The sequence below is a fragment of the Boleophthalmus pectinirostris genome, unplaced genomic scaffold (assembly GCF_026225935.1).
Source record: "Boleophthalmus pectinirostris isolate CB_2022bp ecotype Guang Dong unplaced genomic scaffold, ASM2622593v1 HiC_scaffold_8, whole genome shotgun sequence".
In the NCBI taxonomy this organism is placed as follows: domain Eukaryota; kingdom Metazoa; phylum Chordata; class Actinopteri; order Gobiiformes; family Gobiidae; genus Boleophthalmus; species Boleophthalmus pectinirostris.
Genome location: NW_026571515.1, coordinates 40,131,062 through 40,155,197, shown reverse-complemented (window position 1 = coordinate 40,155,197; position 24,136 = coordinate 40,131,062). Strand labels below are relative to the sequence as shown.

Sequence of the window (24,136 nt, the reverse complement as noted above, 5' to 3'; positions counted from 1 at the left end):
TTCTTTTCCTACCTCCCCATTTTTCCTACAACTGCCACTCATTCCCTGTCATCCCAGGAGAGTTTATGGATGTTTCTCAGTTCTCAGGATCCTTCCTCTGAAGACATTCTGTAGCACTCCTCCATAGTCGGCTCCTCTGAAGTAGCGTCCTGCTCACAGCTCCTGGAGTGCACGTGAAATAGGCGCCAGAGGGAATGACTGCGCCGTGTCACGTGACCAGAGCAAACGCAATAAAACTCAGAGTTTTAATAAACATCAATGCTTTTATAAATATAAAGTGTTTTTACATGTCACATGCATTAAAACATGTGAATAATAAAGGCTGAATGAATCATCTCTTATTGAGTTATTTAGGCTGATCATTAGCCTAAAAAAATAAATACACAGGCTGAAACATTTTCAGGTGATAGACTAACTGTATTCCCAATCACCTTCATTAAGAGATGTTGCTGCATTTGTCCTGATTTTAATTAATTAGATCTGATAATAGTGCGATCTGCAGCAATGCGGCTGAAATAGCAAAATATTTACTTCTTTTTTATTGTATAATGAGTTTTATTTGATCCAAGTGCATTTTACTGCTTAAAAAAGTTTGTAAAAAATGAAGTTGCGGTGCATTGTTGGCAATTTGCAGCACTCCGAGGTTGCCAAGGATCCACCCGTGCATCCTTGGTAAAAGAGTCAAGCGGAGGAGTGGAGTGTGGAGGACATGAGGGCTTTGGGGGGATTGGAGGAGCACTTGGCGGAGCTCTGAGGACCTGGATCTGTCCAAAGTGGTTCAGAAGCCGAGGATCCTGGCAATTGGGAAACACCCTGTATATACTCCATCTGTTCATTCAGTCTTTGCTAGATTGTTGACCGGTCAAGAGTGACACTCAAGCTCTGAATCTGTGTGAATCCATTGTTGCCATTGTGCATTCTGGTCCCTGTATTCTGAGCCTGTTCCTGTGTTTCCACTATTCACAGTCTATGACCTTATTAATACGCTGAGGTGTAAAATGAAGTGCTTCCATTAAAACCAAACTTACCATCCACATTGTCGGGTCTGAAGTTGATCTTAATGCTAAAAGACTTATAAGCATTTTTGATGGTCGGCAGCGTGAGGTACGACACAGGCTCCTGGGCAAAGTACGGCATCACTCTCTCTGAAATAAGAACAAGAATCACACATATTAATGCCACATATTAACAATTAGCATATAATTAACAAAGGGGTTATGAATGAATTTTAGATTTTGTCCAAATTTAGTCAAATAATTTGTTTTTGTTTTAGTCAGTGATAATATCATGCTAATTTAGAGGAATAAGTCCATAATAATTTTAGGCAGCCAGAAATATTTTTTTTTACTTATTACTGTTACGGTATTTTCCGGGCTATTAGACGCGCTCTTAAGCCTCTAACCCTATCAAAAAACAACCCCCAACAATTCAGAGAGCCCTATACACGAATCCACTCGGGTGTCCCAGCACGACTTCAGTAAACTACAAAGCCACAACACCTGCAGCGCACGCAAACACATGGAGCAGACAGCGACTGCACAGTGAAAAACACCCATAGCCACACTCATCACTCCACACCGACGAGGAACGGAACGGAGAAACAAACCGAAAAAGCGAGTGCAATGTGTCACTTCTAGACACAACTGAACAACTGAGTCAGTGCGAACACACCGACAATCCGTTGGTCCCAGACAGCACCCTCCCTACACGCCACAACTGAACAAAGCCCAGAGTCACCATCAACGCACCAAACAAACAAAACCACTCACCCATCACACTGTTGTGTTTCATTTAAAGTCCAGTGTGGTTTATTTGTGAAAAAAGTTTGAAAATAGACCATTTAATGACAGTGCACCTTATAATCCAAAAATACGATAAATTGTCTTGTGATGTCACTGCTCTGTCTGGAATATTCCACAGTATGACATTAAACAGCTCTAACTTACATTTATTCGATTACAGGTGGTTTTATAGCTCAAAAATACCTACAAAAACAGGCATTCTGATTGTGAGCGGGATCGCCTCTCCACAGATCTGACCTGTGACTTCATCTGATTTGGTCTTCGTGAAGATAGAAAGGTTTAATGCCACACTGTGAAACATTCCAGACAAATCAATAATATCTCCATGGAGAAAAAAAAGGAGAAAATCAACACAATGCACTAAATATCCATTTAAAATTGTTAAAACCAAAATACTTAAATTTAGATATAATTAAAGTTTCATTGTGTAACTTTTCTGGTGGAGGGTCCGTCAAATGCTTTTCTCCATGGAGATGTTATTGTTTGGTCTGGAATGTTTCACAGTATGGTCACCATGGAGACCAAACCAGACCAAGTTAGAGGTAAGATCTGTGGAAAGGCGACCCCGCTTACAGTCAGGATGCCTGTTTTTCTAGGGATTTCTGAGCTATAAACCCACTTGTATTTGAATAAATGTAAGGTAGAGACGTCTAATATCATACTTTCGAACATAGGGTGATGGACAGAAAAGTTACACAAAGCACCTTTAAACTACTGAATAGACGTACCATGGACTTTGAGTGTGGTGAAGGCCTCCACCTTGCCCTGTTTGTTGGAGGCGGTGCAGACGTAGGTGCCTGAGTCTTCGTGAGAAACTCGAGGAACTGTCAGAACATGGGCCTCCTGGGAACACTTCGGGGCAAGTTCTCCGTCCAGCTAGAAATGAGAAAGTCAAAAAATCAATTAACATTTTATCAGAACTACAGGGAATTATGATGTAAGAAATAACCTTCTCTTAGTTTTTTTTTTTAACATTACCTTGGACCATTTGATCTCAGGCAGTGGATATCCAGAAGCGACGCAGGGTAAAACAGCGTCAGAGCCGACTGTCACCTCTTTGGTTTCAGGGAGAGTTGCGATTTGAGGCAAAGCTGTTCAAACAGAGAATTAGATGAATATCTGACTGAAGTAAAAGGACTTCACAACAGAGATCGACCAATATGGATTTTTTTCATGGCCGATGCTGATACCAGTTGTTTAGAATGCAGAGAAACGATGGTAAATAAACTCTGTCGATATTTTTAGGCTGATATATAGGGCAGATTATTTTCCTCAAATGCAATTTATGCAATTTAAATTTAATACAAACTCACCCACAGCACCATTCAGAAAACCATTATATATTTGTATTAAAATAAAGCTTTGTGTGTAGAGGCCAGTGTGAAAAAAATATCAATGGCCGACACACTAAAAAGTCAAAATATCTGTCTATCTCTACTTCTCTGCTTGTCTCTTGAGTTGTTGAGTAGTTTCATTGTATTACATGTTCTGAGACGTTCCTAATTTGTCAACAAGAATTTGGAAAAAAATATGCTCCATTTGTCAACAATATATTGAAAGATGTCAGAGTTAATGGGGTCAATAAAAGATTATTTATTGATATTTTGAATCTCTTTTATAGGCCTTAAATTAAATTCATCAGTTTAGTCCTAATGTAGACTTGGTAAGGCCCCATTCTAATCTTAGTTTAATCCAGTCTAGGTTTAGATAGGGTTTAATACAAATTTATAATATGTAAATAAACAAGAAAAAAAAAAAAAAAAAAAAAGATAGATACCAACAGGGAGTGGTCAAGAGCCACAGAAGACCCACTGGTTTTGGATTTGGTGGCAAAACAACCCACAAAGACAGTGAGAAACTGTCCAGGAAGATGCAGGAGCTGTCTGCTGAACTCTTCCCATCATGAGAAGTTTCATTGTGAGAGTGAAAGAGCCTCCACCCGCACAAAAGGAGCGGATGCAGTGGAGGAGCGGAGGAGGGCACCCAGGCACTATTCAAAATTTGTCAAAACTTTAATTCACATGCCAGCCACAGAAAGAGTCGCTTGATTTTTAGTAATTGGTAAAGTGGAAATAGAAAAAAATGATAATATATGTACTTTTAATGGTTCATTTGCATTTGTATGATAGGGGGCACTACGGAGTACACTTTCATAATACATTTCACAGAACAAATATTAACCAGTAGGGATGTAATGATATCCAAATCTCACGGTACGATATTATTACGATATTTTGGAGAGGCTGATATAATTGTAGATAGGATGCCTTTTTGCTTTTAAAATACCCTGACAAGATTTTGGTGTGAATTATTTCCATCATAATCTGAAGAATTCAAGTAAAAAACATATTTCTTTGTGTTGTCTACGCCAAAATGAATCATGGGATATGTAGTTCCTGAGGTTTAATAACTATTGCAGCTGTAAAACAATGCATTTAAGCAAAGGAACTTATCGTGATTCAATATACTGTGACTCCTAACGATATTATTGTGAGACTTTTGACGAAATGATATCACATATTTTGGTTCTTGTTACATCCCTAGTAACCAGCAGGTACAGAAGATTCAAAAGTAAGAGTAGCACTTACACTGTACATTGAGGACCACCTGAGACTGCACTGAGCCCACATCATTGGTGGCGGTGCATCTGTACTGTCCGGCGTCTGCCTCGGTCACCTGCTCGATCTTCAGCATGCCCCCCTTTACGACGATGTGGGGGGGCAGGGCTCCTCCCACTTTGCTCCATCTGACGGTGGGCTGGGGGTCTCCTATGGCCTGGCACTCAAACTCCACCGAGTTCCCGATCATCACAGTCTGAACCGAAGTGCGCACGTTTATCATGACTTTGGGAAGGGCTGTAGGAGGAAAAAGAGATGCAAACATTTTATCTGTCCTTATGGAGGCAATTCAAACAGTCAAGTGAGAGTGAGTGTGTGTGTATGGTTGTGTTGATTTTGCTGTTATGTTTTATTTATATGCTTTATTTGAATTTATGTAGCCTACTGTCTGCTCTACTGTATCTGTCTTTTGTTGTTGTGATTTTGAGGACAATCATGGTGAGGCATCTCAAGGGGCTTACCCTCCTAACAAATAAATAAGGAAATTTGAAAAAAAAAATAATAATAAATTAAATAAATAATAATAATAATACAGAGGATTACAAAACGTAGCTAGACTGAGGTAGCGGTATCATAAGAGATCCATCCATCCATTTTCTTTCGCTTATCAGGGGCCAGGCCACGGGGGCAGCAGTCTGAGCAGGGCCTCCCAGACTTCCTGCTCCACACACACTTCCTCCAGCTCTTCCGGAGGGATCCCTAGGAGTTCCCAGGCCAGCTGAGAGACGTCCAGCATCTCCTGGGTTTTTCCTGGGGCCTCCTCCCGATGGGACGTACCCGGAACACCTCTAGAGGGAGGCGTCCAGGAGGCATCCGGAACAGATGCCCGAGCCACCTCAGCTGGCTCGTCTCGACATGGAGGAGCAGCGGCTCTACTCCGAACTCCTCCCGTGTGACTTAACTCCTCACCCTATCTCTAAGGGAGCGCCCAGCCACTCATTTCGACCGCTTGTATCCGCGATAAAAAGATTGATTGATTACAATTACAATTATAACACTGATTAAGACTGATTACAAAATATATCTGTAGTATATCAGAGCCAAACTGACCTCCTTCAACTTACTGGACAGGGCTTATTTGTAAAGCAAGTACTGGAACAAATTGGGAAATGGAGGAATAGGCTTGTACAGTTATGATCAGGTATTTGACAGACCCTACAAATATATTGAAATACTTATTTTTTATGCCATTAACATAGAGAAATGAAAGAGGTTCTGCCTAATGGCTCACTAGTCAAATTCTTATAATTATATTGTGACTCTAGGTGAGATAAATGATTAGTATTTCTATATAGTGTATTTTTTCATACGAATACATTTTGGCAGTACTGTATCAATACCATGTTTCTTTAGTCTGTGTATTATTCCTGCACAGCTAAGACTGCTGGTAAAAGAAGAATTCTAGTTGTGGTTGAATGCTGACTCACCCTGGATGCTCAGTCTGGCGGTGTCCTGGGCCTGACCATAGGCGCTTGTGGCTCTGCAGATGTAAACTCCTTCATTGCTCTGCTCAAGGTTCTCAATTCTGGGGGGAAAAAAGATGCATTACAAGAAATTCTATCTTTTTGTATATAAGTAAAAAAAAATCTGAATCTGTTTTTGACTTGCTCCTTTTACAGAGGACGTAGCATTTGGTCATTTTCATACAGTGACTTTATTAACATGCACACAAATAGACAAAATGTCTTGCCACAATACATTCTTAAATAATTCCTAACAAGTATTTTCGTCCCTTAATTTTTATTGAGCATTTTAAGCTAACAGAAAATAACAAAAGCAGAAGCAAAATTTAACATATATTTACATGAAAAAAAAAAAAAAATAAAAAATAAAAAAAATATATATATATATATATATATATAATATATATAAAACACACGCATGCACGCACGCACACACACACACACACACACATATATATATATTACAATCACTGTGAAATGGTACTCAGTTGTACAGGCACAGAGATAGAGCAGCACTAACCATCAACTAAACTTCATTACAATATTTAGATCATTTAGCCCATCTTGCGTTGTAAACATCAGCTTGAAGCCTGAACATGTTTGTCAAATGTTCCATTTTATGAGTTTCTTCAATTAATTTTAATCAGTTCTCAAGCAAAGATGGTTCTGGTTGAAGCCATTACATGTAATTGCTTTTTTAGCAAAGGTGCAAAGTATTTTGAATAAATATCTGACATTGCTTGGGAAATCAGGTATATCCCCCATGTAAAGTGTCATCACATTTTGAGTAACAGTTAAATCATTTATTTGTCCAACTGTTCATCCAACATGTGTCCAAAATGTATTCAGTTTCACACAGGACCAGAATATGTGGGTATGGTGAGCCTCATTATCTGCCTTCCTCCAACATCAAGAGTTGCTTGGATTCCAATTCATTCGTTGCTTGGGGGTTATGAAAAACTAATTATGATTTTCCAGCTGAATTTTGGCCAATAAAGCAGAACAAGTATCTCAGTGAGCAGTTTGTTTCACATGTTTTCCCACTGTTCGTTTGATATAACTGTTTTAATTTCTTTCTCCCATTGTTTTTTAATATACTCAGTTGAATTTCTTCTCCCAATAAGTATTTATAAAATTTTAGTTGTTAACAAAGTGACCTCTATCATTGGAAATTATAATATTTTTGGGACTAGAGCTTGTTGGCTCCTTAAATAAATAAACTGTAATAACACATTAAATCTTCAGATGTATCCAGTGCATCTGTTACCTGAGCACTCCCTCTTTCACGTGGTGGTTTGGTGGTAGGACTCCTCCCTCCTTCAGCCACTCAATCTGTGTCTCAGTGCCCCCTGCAGCCGAACAAGTGAACTCCACTGCGCTGCCCTGAGCTTTCACCTCCACCTGTGGGTACACCTTCACCGAGAGGGGGGCTGTACACAGGGGAGAAACACAGATATTAACTCCATTTGGATCTTGGATAGAACAGTAAAACTGAACTCAATAAAGACTGTTACTTGAAAATAATATTACCTCCAAGAACAAGTGAATCGTAGTGACAAAACTCAAGTGCTTTATAATTCAACTTTATAATAATCTTGATTTAATAGTAATCTTTATTTATAAAGCACTTTTAAAAGCAAGGTCTACAAAGTGCTCTATAGACAACACAAAAACTGTACAAAAGCAAAAGATAGCACACAGAAAGCATACAAAAGCAGACAAAGAGGCAGATCAGTTAATACAATAATCAAAAATAGGACTAACCAATCCAGTCAAGTATAATAAATTAATACAACTGAATAAAAATAAATAAGTCAAGCTAAAACCAGCTAAAGGAAGGCCAATCGATAAAAAAATTCGTTTGAGGAAGTGATTAAAAAAAATAATACTGATGGTCGAGCTTTATCTCTTCAGGCAGGTCGTTCCAAAGCCGAGGCGCCCGGACTGAAAAGGCTCCATCACCTTCGTCCGGAGCCTGGACTTTGGAACAGACACAGGGACCTGCCTGAGGATCTGCAGATGTGGGGAGGCTCGTACAGAGTTAAAAGTTCTGAAATGTAACTTGGTGCAAGACCTAAGCAAGCTTTAAAATTGATCTGTAAAATTTTAGAATCAAATCGATTCTAAAACACGCAGGAGCCAGTGAAGGGAAGTAAAACAGGGTCATGTATTGATGTCTGTTAAACCCCGTGTGGAGCCGAGCTGCTGTGTTCTGAACCAGTTGGAGGCGGGAGATGGATTTGGAGTCACAAGTTGCAGTAGTTTAGACGGGAGAAGATGAGCACGTGGATGACTTCTTCAAGGATATTTTTGATTTAGCTAATTGTGTGGAGGTGGAGAAAACAGGACTGGGCAACTTTTTTGATGTGCATGTGGAAGTTGAGATATGAGTCAAAATGACGCAGAGGTTTCTGGCAGCAGGGGTGAGGTTGGGAGTGAGAGGGCCGAGACTGTTGCTGATATGGGAGGTGAACCGGGGGGGATTGATTAAAATGATTTTGGATTTAGAGCTGTTGAGTTTTAGGAAGTTCTGTGCCAACTGTTCACGTCATTGAAGCAGTTTAACACAGCAGCCAGGCTCCCGGGGGTGTTTGGTCTCAGCAGGAGGTAGATCTGTGTGTCATCAGCATGGCAGTGGAAGGACACATTATGGCGGGCTGTAACGACTTATAATACTGCGTGTTTCTAAGCGTAGTTTACAGAATTCATACACTACACTTTCTTGAGAAAGATTGTTAATGGTTACTACTTCAGATTTAGTTAGATGATTTAGTTTTTCTAATTTTATCTGTCCTGAAAATACCAGATTTTGAGCATTATTTTATGTTGTGTCCTTCATTTACTTTCACTCCAAATTATGACTCAAATGCGGCAGATGGCATTACAATAGACGCATCAAGAATCTCGGACTTCCGGTCATTGCACAATGCATACTGGGAAGGATTTTCCGAAAAAGTGAGCATCAAACCGCCATGTTTGTTTTCCCAGTGGGATGTGGCAATTGACAAAGTCGATCTTTTCTAATCTTTTGAACCATATCACTTTTGTTTCTGGTTCTGATATTGTCATATTTTAGTTTTGGGATTTGGACATCGTAATTGTGTGGTTGTTGGATGTTCTAACAGCGGAAAACAGAATCCCAGAACTAAAATATGACAATATCAGAACCAGAAACAAAAGTGATATGGTTCAAAAGACTAGAAAAGATCGACTTTGTCAATAGACACATCCCACTGGGAAAACAAACATGGCGGTTTGATGCTCACTTTTTTGGAAAATCCTTCCCCGAAGTCAGAGATTCTTGATGTGTCTATTACTTTTACTTTAGTAATAGTTTTGACAAATACATGTTTGAGTATTTTCTTGGACCACTACTACCACCTACTTTGTACTGCTACTTGAGTAGTATTATTGTTCAGTAACTTCACAAAATGTGGTTCCTCTATCACTTTTGCGGTAAAATCCCCTCGTCTTTATATATCAGTCATAATAATAATAATACTCAGAAGAAAACTTACATCTAACGTTGACGTTGAGCACCACTTCACTGCTGCCCACTCTGTTGCTGACCACACACTTGTAGCTGCCGGCGTCTTCAGTGGTTGCCAGGTTGATTTGCAGATCTCCTCCTTCGCCCTCAGCTCTGGAGGGCAGGTCTCCGCCCACTTTGGTCCAGGTGTAGGAGAGAGGAGGGGTCCCATGAGCCAGACACTGCAGCCGGATCACCTCACCCACACGCACAGCCACGTCGTCCAGGGTGGAGGTGGTGTACGGAGGAGCTGGAGAGGAAAATAGAAATGTGTTTTAATAAGATTTATGCACTTCAAAAATACAGAGGAGCAAAGACAGCAGACAGAGGGTACCACATGAGCAGGTGAAAGAGTTTTTTTGGACTGAATAAGTGGGACTAGTCAAAAAATGCATGAATTAACCAAAAACACTATTCCAGGTACTTAAACTTCTAAAAATCTTGTAGTATAATAAATTGAAGTATTGTCTTATCCAGTCCAGTCTAGCTATGCTTCTGTTGTAGGGAGTATTATACCTCTGATGATGTAGGCCAAGATTACTAGGACAAGGACTGCACTTGCGGAGTGGTAATTTCATTTTTTTTTAAATATATATTTTTTTGTAATTCTGTAACCTCAGTATTTGTTTTTATTTGTGATTTAGATTTTAAAGTCAAGATTAAATTTACAGTGTACATTTTAAAAAGGGAGTACTGAGTTGCTGTTTCTGATTACTATGTTTTTGTTAGTAAAAATCCATGAAAAAAACATTTAAATAAACTGACTCTCCACTTCCAGTGTGATGGTGGCCTCGGAGGTGCCCATGTTGTTGGAGGCAGTGCAGATGTATTCTCCTGAGTCCTGACGTCCCACAGCGGGAAGGATCAGAGCGTTATCTTCGATTTTATGTCTCCATGGCAACGGAGCGCGCAGCTTCGACCACGAGATGGTTGGAGCCGGGAAACCTACAAAAAATACAAAGAGATAAATCATTATTATGATAATGCATCAGTCTTATAAAACATTTTTGCCAGACGCTCCATGTCGCTTTACTATTGCATTGTGCATTAATCATTCACTCTGTACTCAGTGATGGTAAGCTGCTGTTGTCACCACAGCTGCCCTGGGGTAGACTGACAAAAGTGAGGCTTCCTATCTGTGCCACCAGACCCTCTGACCACACAGCACACTCATACAAGATAATGTGGAAGATGTGCCTTGCCCACCAGAGGTTTCCCATTCAAGTACCAGTACTAACCAGGCCCCAGGCCCTAGATCTGATCAGATCAGGCTTTGACAAGGAGCTACCACAAGAAAAGAAGCAAACCATCCCTAGACACTAGAGGGGAGGTAGACTTTGTTTTTTTCAAGATTTCAAGATTATGTTCTCAGACCATTTCAGTCAAGCCACAAGATTCAAATCAAGATTAATATTACTTTGTTACTAACAAAAATCACTAACAAAATATCATATAAAGTAACATAAAGTGACGTAGGCCCAGTTACAAAGGCCCTGGCCCTCCATATGGGATATTTAAATTATATGAAGGCAAATGTGTGTACAGTCATATTCTCCTGTGTAGTGACCTCTTACCGTGAGCGTCACAGCGCAGAATGGCTGTCTGCCCCTCCACCGCAATCAAGAGGGGCTCAGACACAGAGGCGCGAGGGACAGAGGGGAGCTGGGACCCCCCCTCCACAAACACCTCCACTTTAGTCTCTGTAGTGCCTTTACTGTTACGAGCCACACACACATATGTCCCACTGTCTTCAGGACGAGCAAACAGCACCTGGACAAAACAGAAACCAAGACATTTTTAACTAGTTAGACAGTTATACAGATAGTCAGGGGGCAGTCTAAAATAGGCAAACTATTTCAAACTTAATTAAAATGTATTTATAAAGCAACTTTAATACATATTACCAAAACTGCTTTATATAGATTATTAAAACCATTATGAGAAGAGGATAAAACAGAGCACTGATTTTCAGCCAGTGTGCCCAGGAACACTAGTGTGCATTGAGGGGTTGTTAGGTGTGCCCTGGAAAATGTTCCACTTAGAGTTACTTGATTAGCAAAGTTATTCAGAGCAATAATTTGTGTAATTTGTCCTGAGCAAACTATTGCAAAATCCCTCCTGCCAGACACAATTCCATGGATATTATTTAGACCTTTTTTGCTCAGATTGGTGTCATTTGATAATGTTTCCATAAATGTAGCGGAGTCTAAAATGGAGTGTATTCTGACTGTTCCATACCTGCATGACAGCGTTGGAGTCCATGGGGAAGCGGCTAATCATCATGACTTTCCTGTTGTTGTCGAGTCTGTGCCAGGACACAGAGACGGGGGACTCCCCTGAGCCCTGGCACTCCAGGTTTATGGGCTCCCCGGCCTGAACACGCACAGGACTGGCCGGGCTCACCGTGACAACCGGTGAGTCTGTGGCACCTGGAATAATAAAGCAATTAATATTCACTACTCACCACAAGAGGGAGCCATTGTCAAGCACATGGAGAATCTGCCAATATGCAACAAGTGAAAAAGATAGGCACATCTCTGCATAATAAGGAGAGAAAAGATTGTCACACTTATTTACAGCCCGATGTCCACTGTGTGGTGTTCACCAGTGTGGCTTGGGGAGTTCAGTTATTTTATTTATCTGAGTAGCAACAAACAGTACTTCATTTTTTAATATGAAATGTAGTGCCATTTGTGGTTGTGAATGTGTGATCATTTTGTGAAACAAAAAGAAAACTTTGAGTTGATGGAAGAAACGGGAGTGCAAGTGTAAATGTTTTTTATCTGTATGTGTATATAAATTGCCATTCCAGTGTATTGTGCTTATTAAACCTACTTCCTCCTCATACAGTACTGTGTTCTACATGAAGTACTGTGTATTGAAGTACTCATACAGTATTCAAGTGCAGTTACCTCTGACGATCAGAGACACTATGGTTTGGGTGATGCCGAACGGGTTACTGGCCACACAGCGATAGGCTCCATGGTTACTTGGACGAGCGTTCACAATGGTAAGAACTGAACCATCAGGACTCACTTTGATGTTTTCTGTAAAATATGACATTTTAATGAGACTAGACTGGCTTTTAGATTACTGTATTTGTTCATATGGAGTGGACAGTGCACACAAATGAACAGACTGTGTATGTAAGGTGTGAGTGTGATGGATTTAGCTAAATTAGAAATAGTTCTCTGTGGGAGCTAAGAGGTGAGCATCCTCTGCCAACTAAACCAATGGTTCACAAATACTTCCCATCACGACTGTGATTATTTGAGATGGGAGAGTCAAAGAGGCAGCCGACTGCCCCAGGGCAGCTGTTGGTGCAGGAAAAGCTGACCCAGACTGTGACTGAATGATTAAATCATGGACTTTAGACTCTTTGATGTGTTTATAGAGCTTTTCTGTGCAAACCTGTGCTGCCCAGTATAATCATGTCAGAGTAGAGTCTGTACCTGGCAGAGGCTGGTTATTGGAGCCCTTCCACTCCATGCGCACAGGCTCAGCTCCACTGTACACTTTACACCTGAAGCTCACTGTCTCTCCCACGTGCACTGCGGCCGAGTGAGGCTCAGTGCCGATGATTGGGCTCTGCAGACCTGCAAACAAAGAGACGTATAACACAGCTGTCAACATATGGATCTGACAGAGCCCATGGAGAATACACAGCGTAAAAACATCCACATTATAAGAGCAGAGCAGAGAGGAGAGGAGAGGGGGAGATAAAGTGAGATCATGGGACAGTAGCATGGAGAAGCCTTTACTGAGGTTAGCCTGGGCTATGACGGAGGGAGAATGCAGCACAAACTAAATGTGAGAAAAACATCCTCCCTGCAGTACGGGCCCTCCTATGTGGATGACTGAGCCTCTTTCATTTCCTACGCTGCCATATTTAATCACAGAAATAGGCGATGCAACACTGCCCTGGAAAATTTGACAATAAAGCTGCTGTTGTCTCAACTTTACCAACACAACTCAACACTGTGTTCAAAAAAACAGAACACAAGTAAATGTCACAGATGCATATCTCTACTTATTCATGAGTAATGACAACCTCCCTACTCAGTCATCATTTTCCCACCCATAATCAACTTTCTGAAATTTCTTGAAGCTATTTAATTTATTTCTCGACCGGAAAAAGGTGGCTTGCCCTCTCCGGGTGGGTGGATAGTCCCTGCCTCAAGTGGACGAGTTCAAGTATCTCGGGGTCTTGTTCATGAGTGAGGGGAGGACGGAGCGTGAGACTGACAGGCGGATCAGTGCAGTGTCTGCAGTGATGCGGTTGCTGTCTTGGATCGTTGTGGTGAAGAGGGAGCTGAGCTGAAAGGCGAAGCTCTCGATTTACCGGTCAGTCTTCGTTCCTACTCTCACCTATGGTCATGAGCTCTGGGTAATGACCGAAGGACAAGATCGCGGATACAAGCGCTCCAAATGAGTTTCCTCCGCAGGGTGGCTGGGCGCTCCCTTATAGATAGGGTGAGGAGCTCAGTCACACGGGAGGAGCTCGGAGTAGAGCCGCTGCTCCTCCATGTCGAGAGGAGCCAGTTGAGGTGGCTCGGGCATCTGTTCCGGATGCCTCCTGGGCGCCTCCCTCGGGAGGTGTTCCGGGCATGTCCCACTGGGAGGAGGCCCCGGGGAAGGCCCAGGACACGCTGGAGGGACTATGTCTCTCGGCTGGCCTGGGAACGCCTCGGGGTCCCCCCGGAGGAGCTGGAGGACGTGTCTGGGGTGAAGGAAGTCTGGGAGTCCCTGCTTAGACTGCTGCCCCCGCGACCCGGCCCCGGATAAGCAGAAGAAAATGGATGGATGGACTATTTAATTTAATAAGAGTTATGTCCTACTTTATGAAATGTTAAGTAAACAGTAAACAGACAGGTCCTTCTTGGTAAATATGTAAAAAACACACAATGAAACTTTTCTGTTGGAGGGTCCGTCACCTGTTTATCTCATTTGAGTATCAAGTATTGTATGACAGAGATGTTAAGCTTTGTGCCAGTTTTTCTTTCATATTGCTACAAACAAATACCAGGAAAGTAACATTAAACCTGGACATAAGTATTTTCATTTAAATGGCAATAGATGCAATAAATTCTACAATACAATTTCAACTTTAACTGTCGTCTTGTAATTAAATCCATATATCTTTTCAGAATCCATTAACCTAAACCTTGCATTGTGAATAAAAGTCAAGGCTTACGTGAGCTGGATGAAGTCACAGACACAGAGACGGAGGACTGGCGGATTTGACCTCCCGGGCTTCCGTAAGGACCCTGAACTTGACAGATATACTCCCCAGAGTCTTCAGGGGAGGCAGACAGGATACGCAGCTGATTACCTAAAATCTGCACACACAAAACACAAGTCAAAACAGAAATATACACAGAAATGTGAAGTGAAGTTAATTTATTACAACAGACTTTTACTGCATAATTGAATTTACAATTTACAGACATGTATTTAGTTCATCAGAATCAAGTCACAAATGTTTTTATCTCGCTGTTTCTGTCACATTAACTTCAAGAAACTTCATTATTCAGAACATTTGATTCTGTAAAGCTGGTCACAAGCTTGAGGATTGGTAATTAATTAGACAAGAATATTTAGGAGTCACTGTGGTTTGGTTATAGTGTCATTAATTGTGAATAATTGCAAAATCGTGATCACTGTTACATCGTTCTCAAGGCAAGGCAAATTGTACGCAAAGTAATTCAAACTATCATAAAAGCATTAAAATCACAATATAAACAAATCAAAACATAAATGATCATCAATAAATTGTATATTAAAAGCCTGAATTTGAACATTGTCACAGTAGAGGCCTGTCTCACATCTTCAGGAGGACTGCTCCAGGTTTCAGCTTCTTAAAACTAAAATGTTGATTGAAATGACGTTGATATTTATAAGTGGCACTTTTTTTATGGTTTGGGTGTTTCTTGCGACTTATACTCCGGTGTGACTTATATATTAAAATATTCAGACTGAGAGCTGCGAGAGTGCACTCTAGGCTTGTGTATCAGTTTTCTGCGCATGTCTCCTGCAGAAAAAGTCGCTGTCTTGCTACAAGTAGTGAAATATACAGCAGAAAATGGTAACCGAGCCACAGAAAGAAAGTTTGGAGTGAGCGAGAAACTTGTGTGGGACTGTTGGAAAGCGGCAATGGAGAACACAGCTTTACAGCAACCGATCAAGTGCACCATACAACTTTCCTAGAAGTCACTGGATGACAAAGCCTGGACTTCAGTGACAACAGAAGTTGTGCAGAGTTGCTCAGAAGTGACACCGAGGATGAAGAATTCAATGGATTCAATGGATTTAGTAATTTGGAGTGAGAGCGAGAGTTTGGTAAGATTATGTTCTGTTGTTTATGCTATTGTTATTTGAAGAACTGTTCATATGTTGCATTAACATATTAACGCCTATTCAGCCTGTTGTTATTCTGTTGTTCTTACTAGAACTTGCCTTTCAAGATAAAATGTCAGTTCCTGGTCCCAGATTTTATAAAATAAATTTCCTCCAAAAAGTGCAACTTATAGTCTAGTGCGATTTAAATATGTTTGTCAAGTCAAAAAGCCCAGCCCCTGCACCAAATCTTCACCTCCACTCCTGAGCCCTTCTCCTCTCACCTCTGCTCCCTCCTCTTCCTCTTCACCGCTCCTCCCCTCTCCTCCCCTCCCCTTTTTACCTCCACCAAGGAGGTTATGTTTTTGCCGGCGTTTGTCTGTTTGTTTGTTTGTCTGTTAGCAACATAACTCAAAAAGTTATGGACCGATTTTGATGAAATTTTCAGGATTTGTTGGAAATGTGAAAAGGAAGAACTGATTTCATTTTGGGGGTGATCCAGAAGAAATCCTGGATTCTGGATCACTTTGAAATTTTAGTTAACATTAGGGATGGGCATTCGATGAAATTTTCTTAATCGATCGTCGGAAGAATTAACGATCGATTATCAATTAGTCATTAACGATTTTATATTAAAATGATCATCATTATTATTACTATCTGCACTACTAATGTGCATAAATAAATTCAGCTGTGTGCTTAATTCAGTTTTGTGCAACTCACAGAAACAAAACTTAAAACCGCATCGCTAATTTGCATAAACTAAGTGAAGAGAAAAGTACAGCTCTTGTGTCGCTGATGCGGTCAACTTCTGTAGGATTAAAAGACATGACTCAGTGGAATACAGGTTAGTGTGACCAGATTTGCGTTTGTTAAAACCAGGACACCGTACGGGGGGAGGGAGGTGGGGACTCGTCATCGACATTGAGCGACTCTCACCTGACAAAACTTTTTCCCACTGGACACCAAAACATATATTCCTGCTTTGTACACTGTGCACATGGACTCCCACTTGTCCCGAACGCAATGGAAAGCGTGGAATTTCTTGTACAAATCATCGTTAAATACGCATTTGTGCTTCGGTACGTTGCAGACTGACCCACTGTTTGTGTCTCGCTCCTTCTGATGCAGAGACACATGTACAGACCCTTGTTTGGTCACGCTACACACAGCAACCTGCATTCGGTTTGTCGATTAAAATTAACGTAATCGATGAAATTCTTAATGATCAATTATCGATTAATCGATTAATCATGCCCATCCCTAGTTAACATTGTGGTAAATGGGGCCAAAAATTTTGTTTCTCAATATCTCGGTTAATTATTGACCAAACCCCATGAAATTTGACTCAGGGATGGACAATGGGATCCTCTTTCATATTCCAAAGGCTGATCCGGATCTGATCCAGAAGACTGATTTTATGGCAATTTATATAAAAAATGGGGGTAGTCCTTGGCGGAGGTCTGCGCTCTCTGACTGCTTTTCTAGTTATTAGTTGATTAGGTTATTTTTAGTCTGGCCAGTAGATGGCAGCAAGACCAAAAAACCAGGTAACCAGGTGTGTCTCTGTAATCATTTAATTAGGCCCAGGTGTGCGCAAACAAATCAAACCAAACCAAGGAATGTGAGGGGAAACAGTCTCCATAGAGACAAGCATGGGGCGTACCCTCCACCAGAAAAATGTACAGTTATTCTTTAATAAAATATAGGATTCTTTAATATTTTTATATGTAAAAGTAAGTCAAAAACAAGAACGTATTTTTGGCTTGAAAGGTCCAATATTATGCAAAGTTTTAAACCACATTATAATGTTGTTACCTCATCAAAAACAGACCTGGAGTTGTTTGAGTAATCCTTTATTATTAGTCGGTCGACATCTCCAAAGCTCAAAATGCTCTGTTCCACTTTGTGATGTCATGAAACGTAACTTTTCAAGTTAGAAGCTACGTTTTACATTTGGCTCAGTAAAGGTTGGTGATTCCAGGGCTGAAATGATCCAAATGATTCTAGTGAAAGTGTACGCCGTTTAAAAACACAGTGGAGCACTTCCTGTATCACCACATGACATCACAAGAGTGTTTTCAGCTTGAGAGAAGAACTGAGCCTAGATTAGGGGTGTGCAAAAATATTGAAATATCGATGAATAGTATTGTTTAATGTGATGAGGCAGTATCGATATTCTGGGCTGCTGTATTGATATATTTTATTTATTTATTTATTTTAGACAGGGACAGCGCACAATTTTTACAATAACCTTGACAGGAGAGATGCATTTTACATCAGGTTGTAGCACCAGTGATAATTTCCACTTGTCGTCCCTGGGCAGGTTCAATTACATATCAAATGTTCTTGAACTGTTCTTGGAGACCTATGTAGCATGTTTTGGGTTGGGTTATCACCAAGAGTATTTTTTGTATACCTGTATTTTACAAAATTACAGCACTGCAGTTTTGTTGCTTGTTTAGGAAAAGAAAAGTTTTGACATTTTCACTGTTTTGATGACTAAAATTTTCATTTTTCATATGAACTTTTCACAAGAAGTGGTTTAACAAAGACTTGAATTATCACATCCATGATTTAGCCTTTATTTTTTTTATTGAATCAAATTGATTTTAAATATATCGTATCGAGTTATGTACTGTATTATATCATGGCCTCTGTATTGAAGTATGTATCTTATCTGCAATTTCTTAATGATACCCAGCCCTAGACTTGATATGCAGAGTTTGTGTGTTAAACATGTGAATGAAACAAAACACAACTCCAGGTTTGTTTGTGATGAGGAAACATAACATAGATCAGAAAAACACGTAACATGGAAAGCCTTTTTTAAATACTTACACTCCGGAGCAACTTACAGTCTGAAAAATACAGTAGTCCTGACTTTAGTCTATTGGAGAACTTGAGTGTTACCTGGTGATTGGAAGAGAGGCGACCGCTGGCTCTGGTCCACGTGACCTGAGGAGGAGGGTTTCCAGGAGCAAAACAGTTGAGCTCCAGACTCTGTCCCTCCTGAACATCAGCGATGGAAGGCTGGATCGTGACGCCTGAAGACACATGGTCTGCTGAGGAGTAAAGTAAAGTGAGATGATTAAATAAGATAATTAGAAAGGAGTTAGGTAAACTTGTTCTGTTGTTTAAGCAATAGTTTATCTGAAGAACTGTTCATATGTGACGTTAACAGCCTGTTGTTCTCTGTTCTATCGTTATTACTAGAACTTGCCTTTCAAGATGAAATGTCTGTTCCTGGTCTATGATTTTATCAAATAAATTTCCCCCAAAAAGTGTGACATATATATGTTTTTTCTTCTTCATTACGCATATTTGGGCTGGTGTAACTTATACTCCGGAGAGACTTATAGTCAGAAAAATACGATAGATAAAGTAAAACAAAACAGTAAATTCTTGAGCTCGTCTTCCTTTACACTCCGCCTGTGTTGCGTTACCTCTGAGCACAGTGACTCTGATGGGGGCGCTGTTGGAGCCGACGCTGTTGCTGCCCACACATGTGTAGACCCCCGAGTCAGACAGCCTCATGTTGGGGATGAGCAGAGTCCCTATGTCTGTGCGATCCATACGAGCCTGAGGACACACGCAAACGTATTACAAGTCTGCATTTACGTCATTATTCAAAGACAGTTGATTTTGTGATATTACACTAATCAAACACCACTTACCTGTTTCTTTTAAAGCACAAATCAAGATCTAAGAATCTACAAGGCACATGTGACATTTTAAAAGCTTGGCATTGTTTGAACTGCATTAAAAAAGTTCATGTTTTATGCAATTTGTCCTAAACACTCATCATTTTACATTATTAAACATCGTATTAAGGAACATTTCTGGTGGAGAGTCTGCCTTCTGCTTGTATCCATGTAAATGTTAGTGCTGTATTGTTTCACAGTATGGCATTAAACATATTGATCTCCATGGAGACAAGCAGGTGGCATCGCCAGGAGTTACAGGTCAGATCTGTGGAGAGGAGAATGCACTGTCCTTTTGTTCCCAAGACATTTTTAGCAATTAACTCAACTGATAGACAATACGTTTACTGCTATATTGCGAAACATCCCAAACAATGCGATAATCTCCATAGAGACAAGCATGGGGCGTACCCTCCACCAGAAAAATGTTACAGTTATTCTTTAATAAAATATAGGATTCTTTAATATTTTTATATGTAAAAGTAAGTCAAAAACAAGAACGTATTTTTGGCTTGAAAGGTCCAATATTATGCAAAGTTTTAAACCACATTATAATGTTGTTACCTCATCAAAAACAGACCTGGAGTTGTTTGAGTAATCCTTTATTATTAGTCGGTCTACATCGCCAAAGCTCAAAATGCTCTGTTCCACTTTGTGATGTCATGAAACGTTACTTTTCAAGTTAGAAGCTACGTTTTACATTTGGCTCAGTAAAGGTTGGTGATTCCAGGGCTGAAATGATCCAAATGATTCTAGTGAAAGTGTACGCCGTTTAAAAACACAGTGGAGCACTTCCTGTATCACCACATGACATCACAAGAGTGTTTTCAGCTTGAGAGAAGAACTGAGCCTAGATTAGGGGTGTGCAAAAATATTGAAATATCGATGAATAGTATTGTTTAATGTGATGAGGCAGTATCGATATTCTGGGCTGCTGTATTGATATATTTTATTTATTTATTTATTTTAGACGGGGACAGCGCACAATTTTTACATTAACCTTGACAGGAGAGATGCATTTTACATCAGGTTGTAGCACCAGTGATAATTTCCACTTGTCGTCCCTGGGCAGGTTCATTACATATCAAATGTTCTTGAACTGTTCTTGGAGACCTATGTAGCATGTTTTGGGTTGGGTTATCACCAAGAGTATTTTTTGTATACCTGTATTTTACAAAATTACAGCACTGCAGTTTTGTTGCTTGTTTAGGAAAAGAAAAGTTTTGACATTTTGATGACTAAAATTTTCATTTTTCATATGAACTTTGCACAAGAAGTGGTTTAACAAAGACTTGAATTATCACATCCATGATTTAGCCTTTATTTTTTTTATTGAATCAAATTGATTTTAAATATATCGTACCGAGTTATGTACTGTATTATATCATGGCCTCTGTATTGAAGTATGTATCTTATCTGCAATTTCTTAATGATACCCAGCCCTAGACTTGATATGCAGAGTTTGTGTGTTAAACATGTGCATGAAACAAAACACAACTCCAGGTTTGTTTGTGATGAGGAAACATTATAACATGGGCCCTTTAACTTTGCAAAGCCTTTTTTAAATACTTTGGAGAGATGGGAGTTGTTTCTAAATTAATAACTTTTTAATTACATATTTATTTTTCCATATTTTGAGATCATTATAAACTATGAAGTCATTTTGGCCTAAATTGTCACGGACGCCCTTTAGATTCTCAAAAACACGTCTGTCATTAGGACATAGACTACTCACTAACTCCGAGTAACACAGAAAGCTCTACTACAGCACAGGACTCCAGGACACGACAGGGCTTGTTAAAAACTACTGCTCAGACTTCGAGGATTTTCTGTTTGGGATTAAAAAGCTGTTGCACATTTGTACACAAATGTGTGCCCAAAGCCAGGACCCACTTTCTACAATGACAGGTGTTAATATGCAAGAAGCCATGACTTTGAAGAGCACTCTTTATACCACCTTGAAAAGCAGATTACAATTTCAACTATGACACGGACGTAGCCAATGGGTAAATCACTTGACTATACTGAAATAAGATGGATATCTACTTGAGTTAAAGTACTTAATAAACTCAGTTACAAATCAAGCTGAAAACTATTCAAACATAATATAAACTTGTGTCGGCAACTGAAAATACTCAAAGAGCCATTTGGAGCGTCTCCCACAGAAAAGAAAACACCCGGAGCCACAAAACTCTTTTGACTCTAAAATGAGGAGAACACTGCACATCATTTTTTAACCTGTATGCTAAGTATAAAAGACTATATTGTGTTGCATTTATGAAATTAATAACATGCTACAGAGAATATATCTCCATTCATATATACAGTCTATATTTATGACCTGCCGTGTTCCAAATAGGAAGTCAGCGTGGAGGTGCTCCTGGCTCCATCGACTGCTTCAAATTAAAAAAAAAACAAAAGCAAAAAAACGTCACCACTCCCTGTAACTGTTGCAGTGAGCCTTTTCATTTTGGTCTTAAAATGTTCCTTTGAACCCGCTCTACATGATACTAGTGTTTTTTGGCTTCATCGTATTGATCACCAGAGCCTACAACATGCACTGGGGCGGTTTGCAGCTGAGTGTGAAGAGGCTGGGATGAGGATGAGCTCCTCCAAATCCGAGGCCATGATTTTCCTGACCCAGAAAAAGGTGGCTTGCCCTCTCTGGGTGGGTGGAAAGTCCTTTCCTCAAGAAGAGGAGTTCAAGTATCTCGAGATTGTGTTCACGAGTGAGGGGAGGATGGAGCGTGAGATTGACAGGTAGATTGGTGCAGTGTCGGCAGTGATGCGGTCGGTGTGTCGGTCCGTTGGGGTGGGTCAAGCTACGTTCGTACTCTCACCTATGGTCATGAGCTTTGGGTAATGGCCGAAAGGACAAAATCACAGATACACCTCCCTTAGAGATATGGTGAGGAGCTCAGTCACATGAGAGGACCTTGATGTGGAGGATTAGCGGCTCTACTACGAGAGGAGCCAGCTGAGGCTTCTTTTCTGGATGCCTTCTGGAAAACTGCAGAGGTGTTCCCGGCACATCCCACCAGGAGAAGGCCCCGGGGAAGACCGAGTACGTATATGCTAGAGGGACTATGTCTTTCGGCTGAAGTGTGTGTGGAAAGGGAATCCTGGGCCTCCCTGCTCACACTGCTGCCTCTGTGACCCGGCCCCGGATAAAGTGGAAGGAAATGGATGGATGGATGTGTTGTCCCAAAATCAATTCCAATTCCTAATATGAAACTTGGCTCTAAATTCACCCCTATGACTGCTAGTCTTGTTGAGTGATGCTGTGGGTGACATCATGCTCCCATGCTTAGTCCACTTCTTTATACAATCTATTTTTGTCCCACAGTGATGAAATTACAGTGTTGCAATGCAAAGGTCAGGAAAATGCATAAACCGCATACTCTAATGAAATATTATGATCAAACTTGAACATTTTCAGAAGTAGTATAATCACACAGTAAAATGAAAGAAAAGAATTATTATTCTGTGTTGGAAAATGACATTAATTGTATAAAACTGTGATTACACTGGAGATGGTGAAGAGGCAGCTGTCTGTGGTATAAGACGAGAACATCAGATATATCAGATAGTGTCAAAACTGAATATCAACATTTTACTCTAGCATTAAAATTAAGTTTGAAATGTTTGTATCATGACAACCTTTACTTACTTATTTACTTGTTAGCACAGTTCCATCCAATTAGCATAGTGGTAATAGGACGGAAATAGCAAGTTATTTGCTTCCAGATAATTCACAGGTTTCATATACTGAGTAAGGATTATTAATATTACAGTGAAGTTAAGTAGAAGGACAGATGTATCCATTAACCACAACCATAATTACACTTTTAGTTACCGTGCGATTTCTACCCCACAGTGCTACTGTGAAGGGCAGTGCCACCATTAAAGGATCTGTATTGTGCTATTTTCTGATGTGATGATGTTCTAATGTAGCCTGACTCATCAGCCGGTTTCACTTCATGGAAACCGTCTAACCTTGCAGCATTAGGATTCATTTGCTCAACAGTGGGTGGGTACTTTTTTTATTGAACCAATCGCTGCTATTTGGTCGTGAAGTATGTAATGCGCCAAATCCTGTAGGAAGAAGGACAAAAACGTCTTTCCCCTTGATAAAATTCACCAAACATTCTCTTTGTTCCAGCTTTAAATCCTCGATCTCGGGAATCATTGCCAACACAGAATGTCTGTCTTTGTCTACATCCATCTCGACGCTTTGTTTACTGTTGTGCTGTTCCACAAAAGGGACCCAGACAAGCGCGACGAGTTTGACGTCACAGTTTCACAGATCTTCGCTGATTGGCCGGTGCGCGATCTACAACCTCCGGGGTTCTTGCAAACTGTCTAGTTCTTGCAAACTGTCTATTCCGATTCCTGATCTTGTCACTGGAGAGAAATGAAATTGAGCGGAGGCACTGGCCTGGCTAGTTCTAATGTCGTTTCCTCATCAGAAACAGACCTGGAGTTGTATTTTGTTTCATTCACACATGTTTAACACACACATCCTGCATATTTAGGTTGAGCTCTTCTCTCAAACTGAAAACACTCTCTTCCAACTTGTGATGTCATGCAGTAATACAGGAAGTGCTCCCCTGTGTTTTTAAACGCCGTACACCTTCACTGGAATCATTTGTATGATTTCAGCTCTGGAATTGCAAATGTCTAC

General features: G+C 40.3%; 1 protein-coding gene across 1 annotated transcript in view; it reads right to left on the bottom strand.

Moving 5' to 3' along the window:
- Positions 1 to 24,136, bottom strand: part of hspg2 (heparan sulfate proteoglycan 2) — a 349,507-nt gene that overhangs the window by 17,606 nt on the left and 307,765 nt on the right. Inside the window, exons 50-64 of the mRNA XM_055166122.1 lie at positions 19,195 to 19,330; positions 18,662 to 18,813; positions 14,607 to 14,751; positions 12,865 to 13,008; positions 12,325 to 12,459; positions 11,651 to 11,841; positions 10,987 to 11,182; positions 10,178 to 10,357; positions 9,402 to 9,662; positions 7,151 to 7,313; positions 5,848 to 5,945; positions 4,391 to 4,657; positions 2,781 to 2,893; positions 2,531 to 2,678; positions 1,029 to 1,145 (exon numbers count right to left, since the gene is read on the bottom strand). Of these exons, the coding sequence (XP_055022097.1) occupies positions 1,029 to 1,145; positions 2,531 to 2,678; positions 2,781 to 2,893; positions 4,391 to 4,657; positions 5,848 to 5,945; positions 7,151 to 7,313; positions 9,402 to 9,662; positions 10,178 to 10,357; positions 10,987 to 11,182; positions 11,651 to 11,841; positions 12,325 to 12,459; positions 12,865 to 13,008; positions 14,607 to 14,751; positions 18,662 to 18,813; positions 19,195 to 19,330 (2,446 nt within the window). The remainder of the gene's footprint in view (positions 1 to 1,028; positions 1,146 to 2,530; positions 2,679 to 2,780; positions 2,894 to 4,390; positions 4,658 to 5,847; positions 5,946 to 7,150; positions 7,314 to 9,401; positions 9,663 to 10,177; positions 10,358 to 10,986; positions 11,183 to 11,650; positions 11,842 to 12,324; positions 12,460 to 12,864; positions 13,009 to 14,606; positions 14,752 to 18,661; positions 18,814 to 19,194; positions 19,331 to 24,136) is intronic.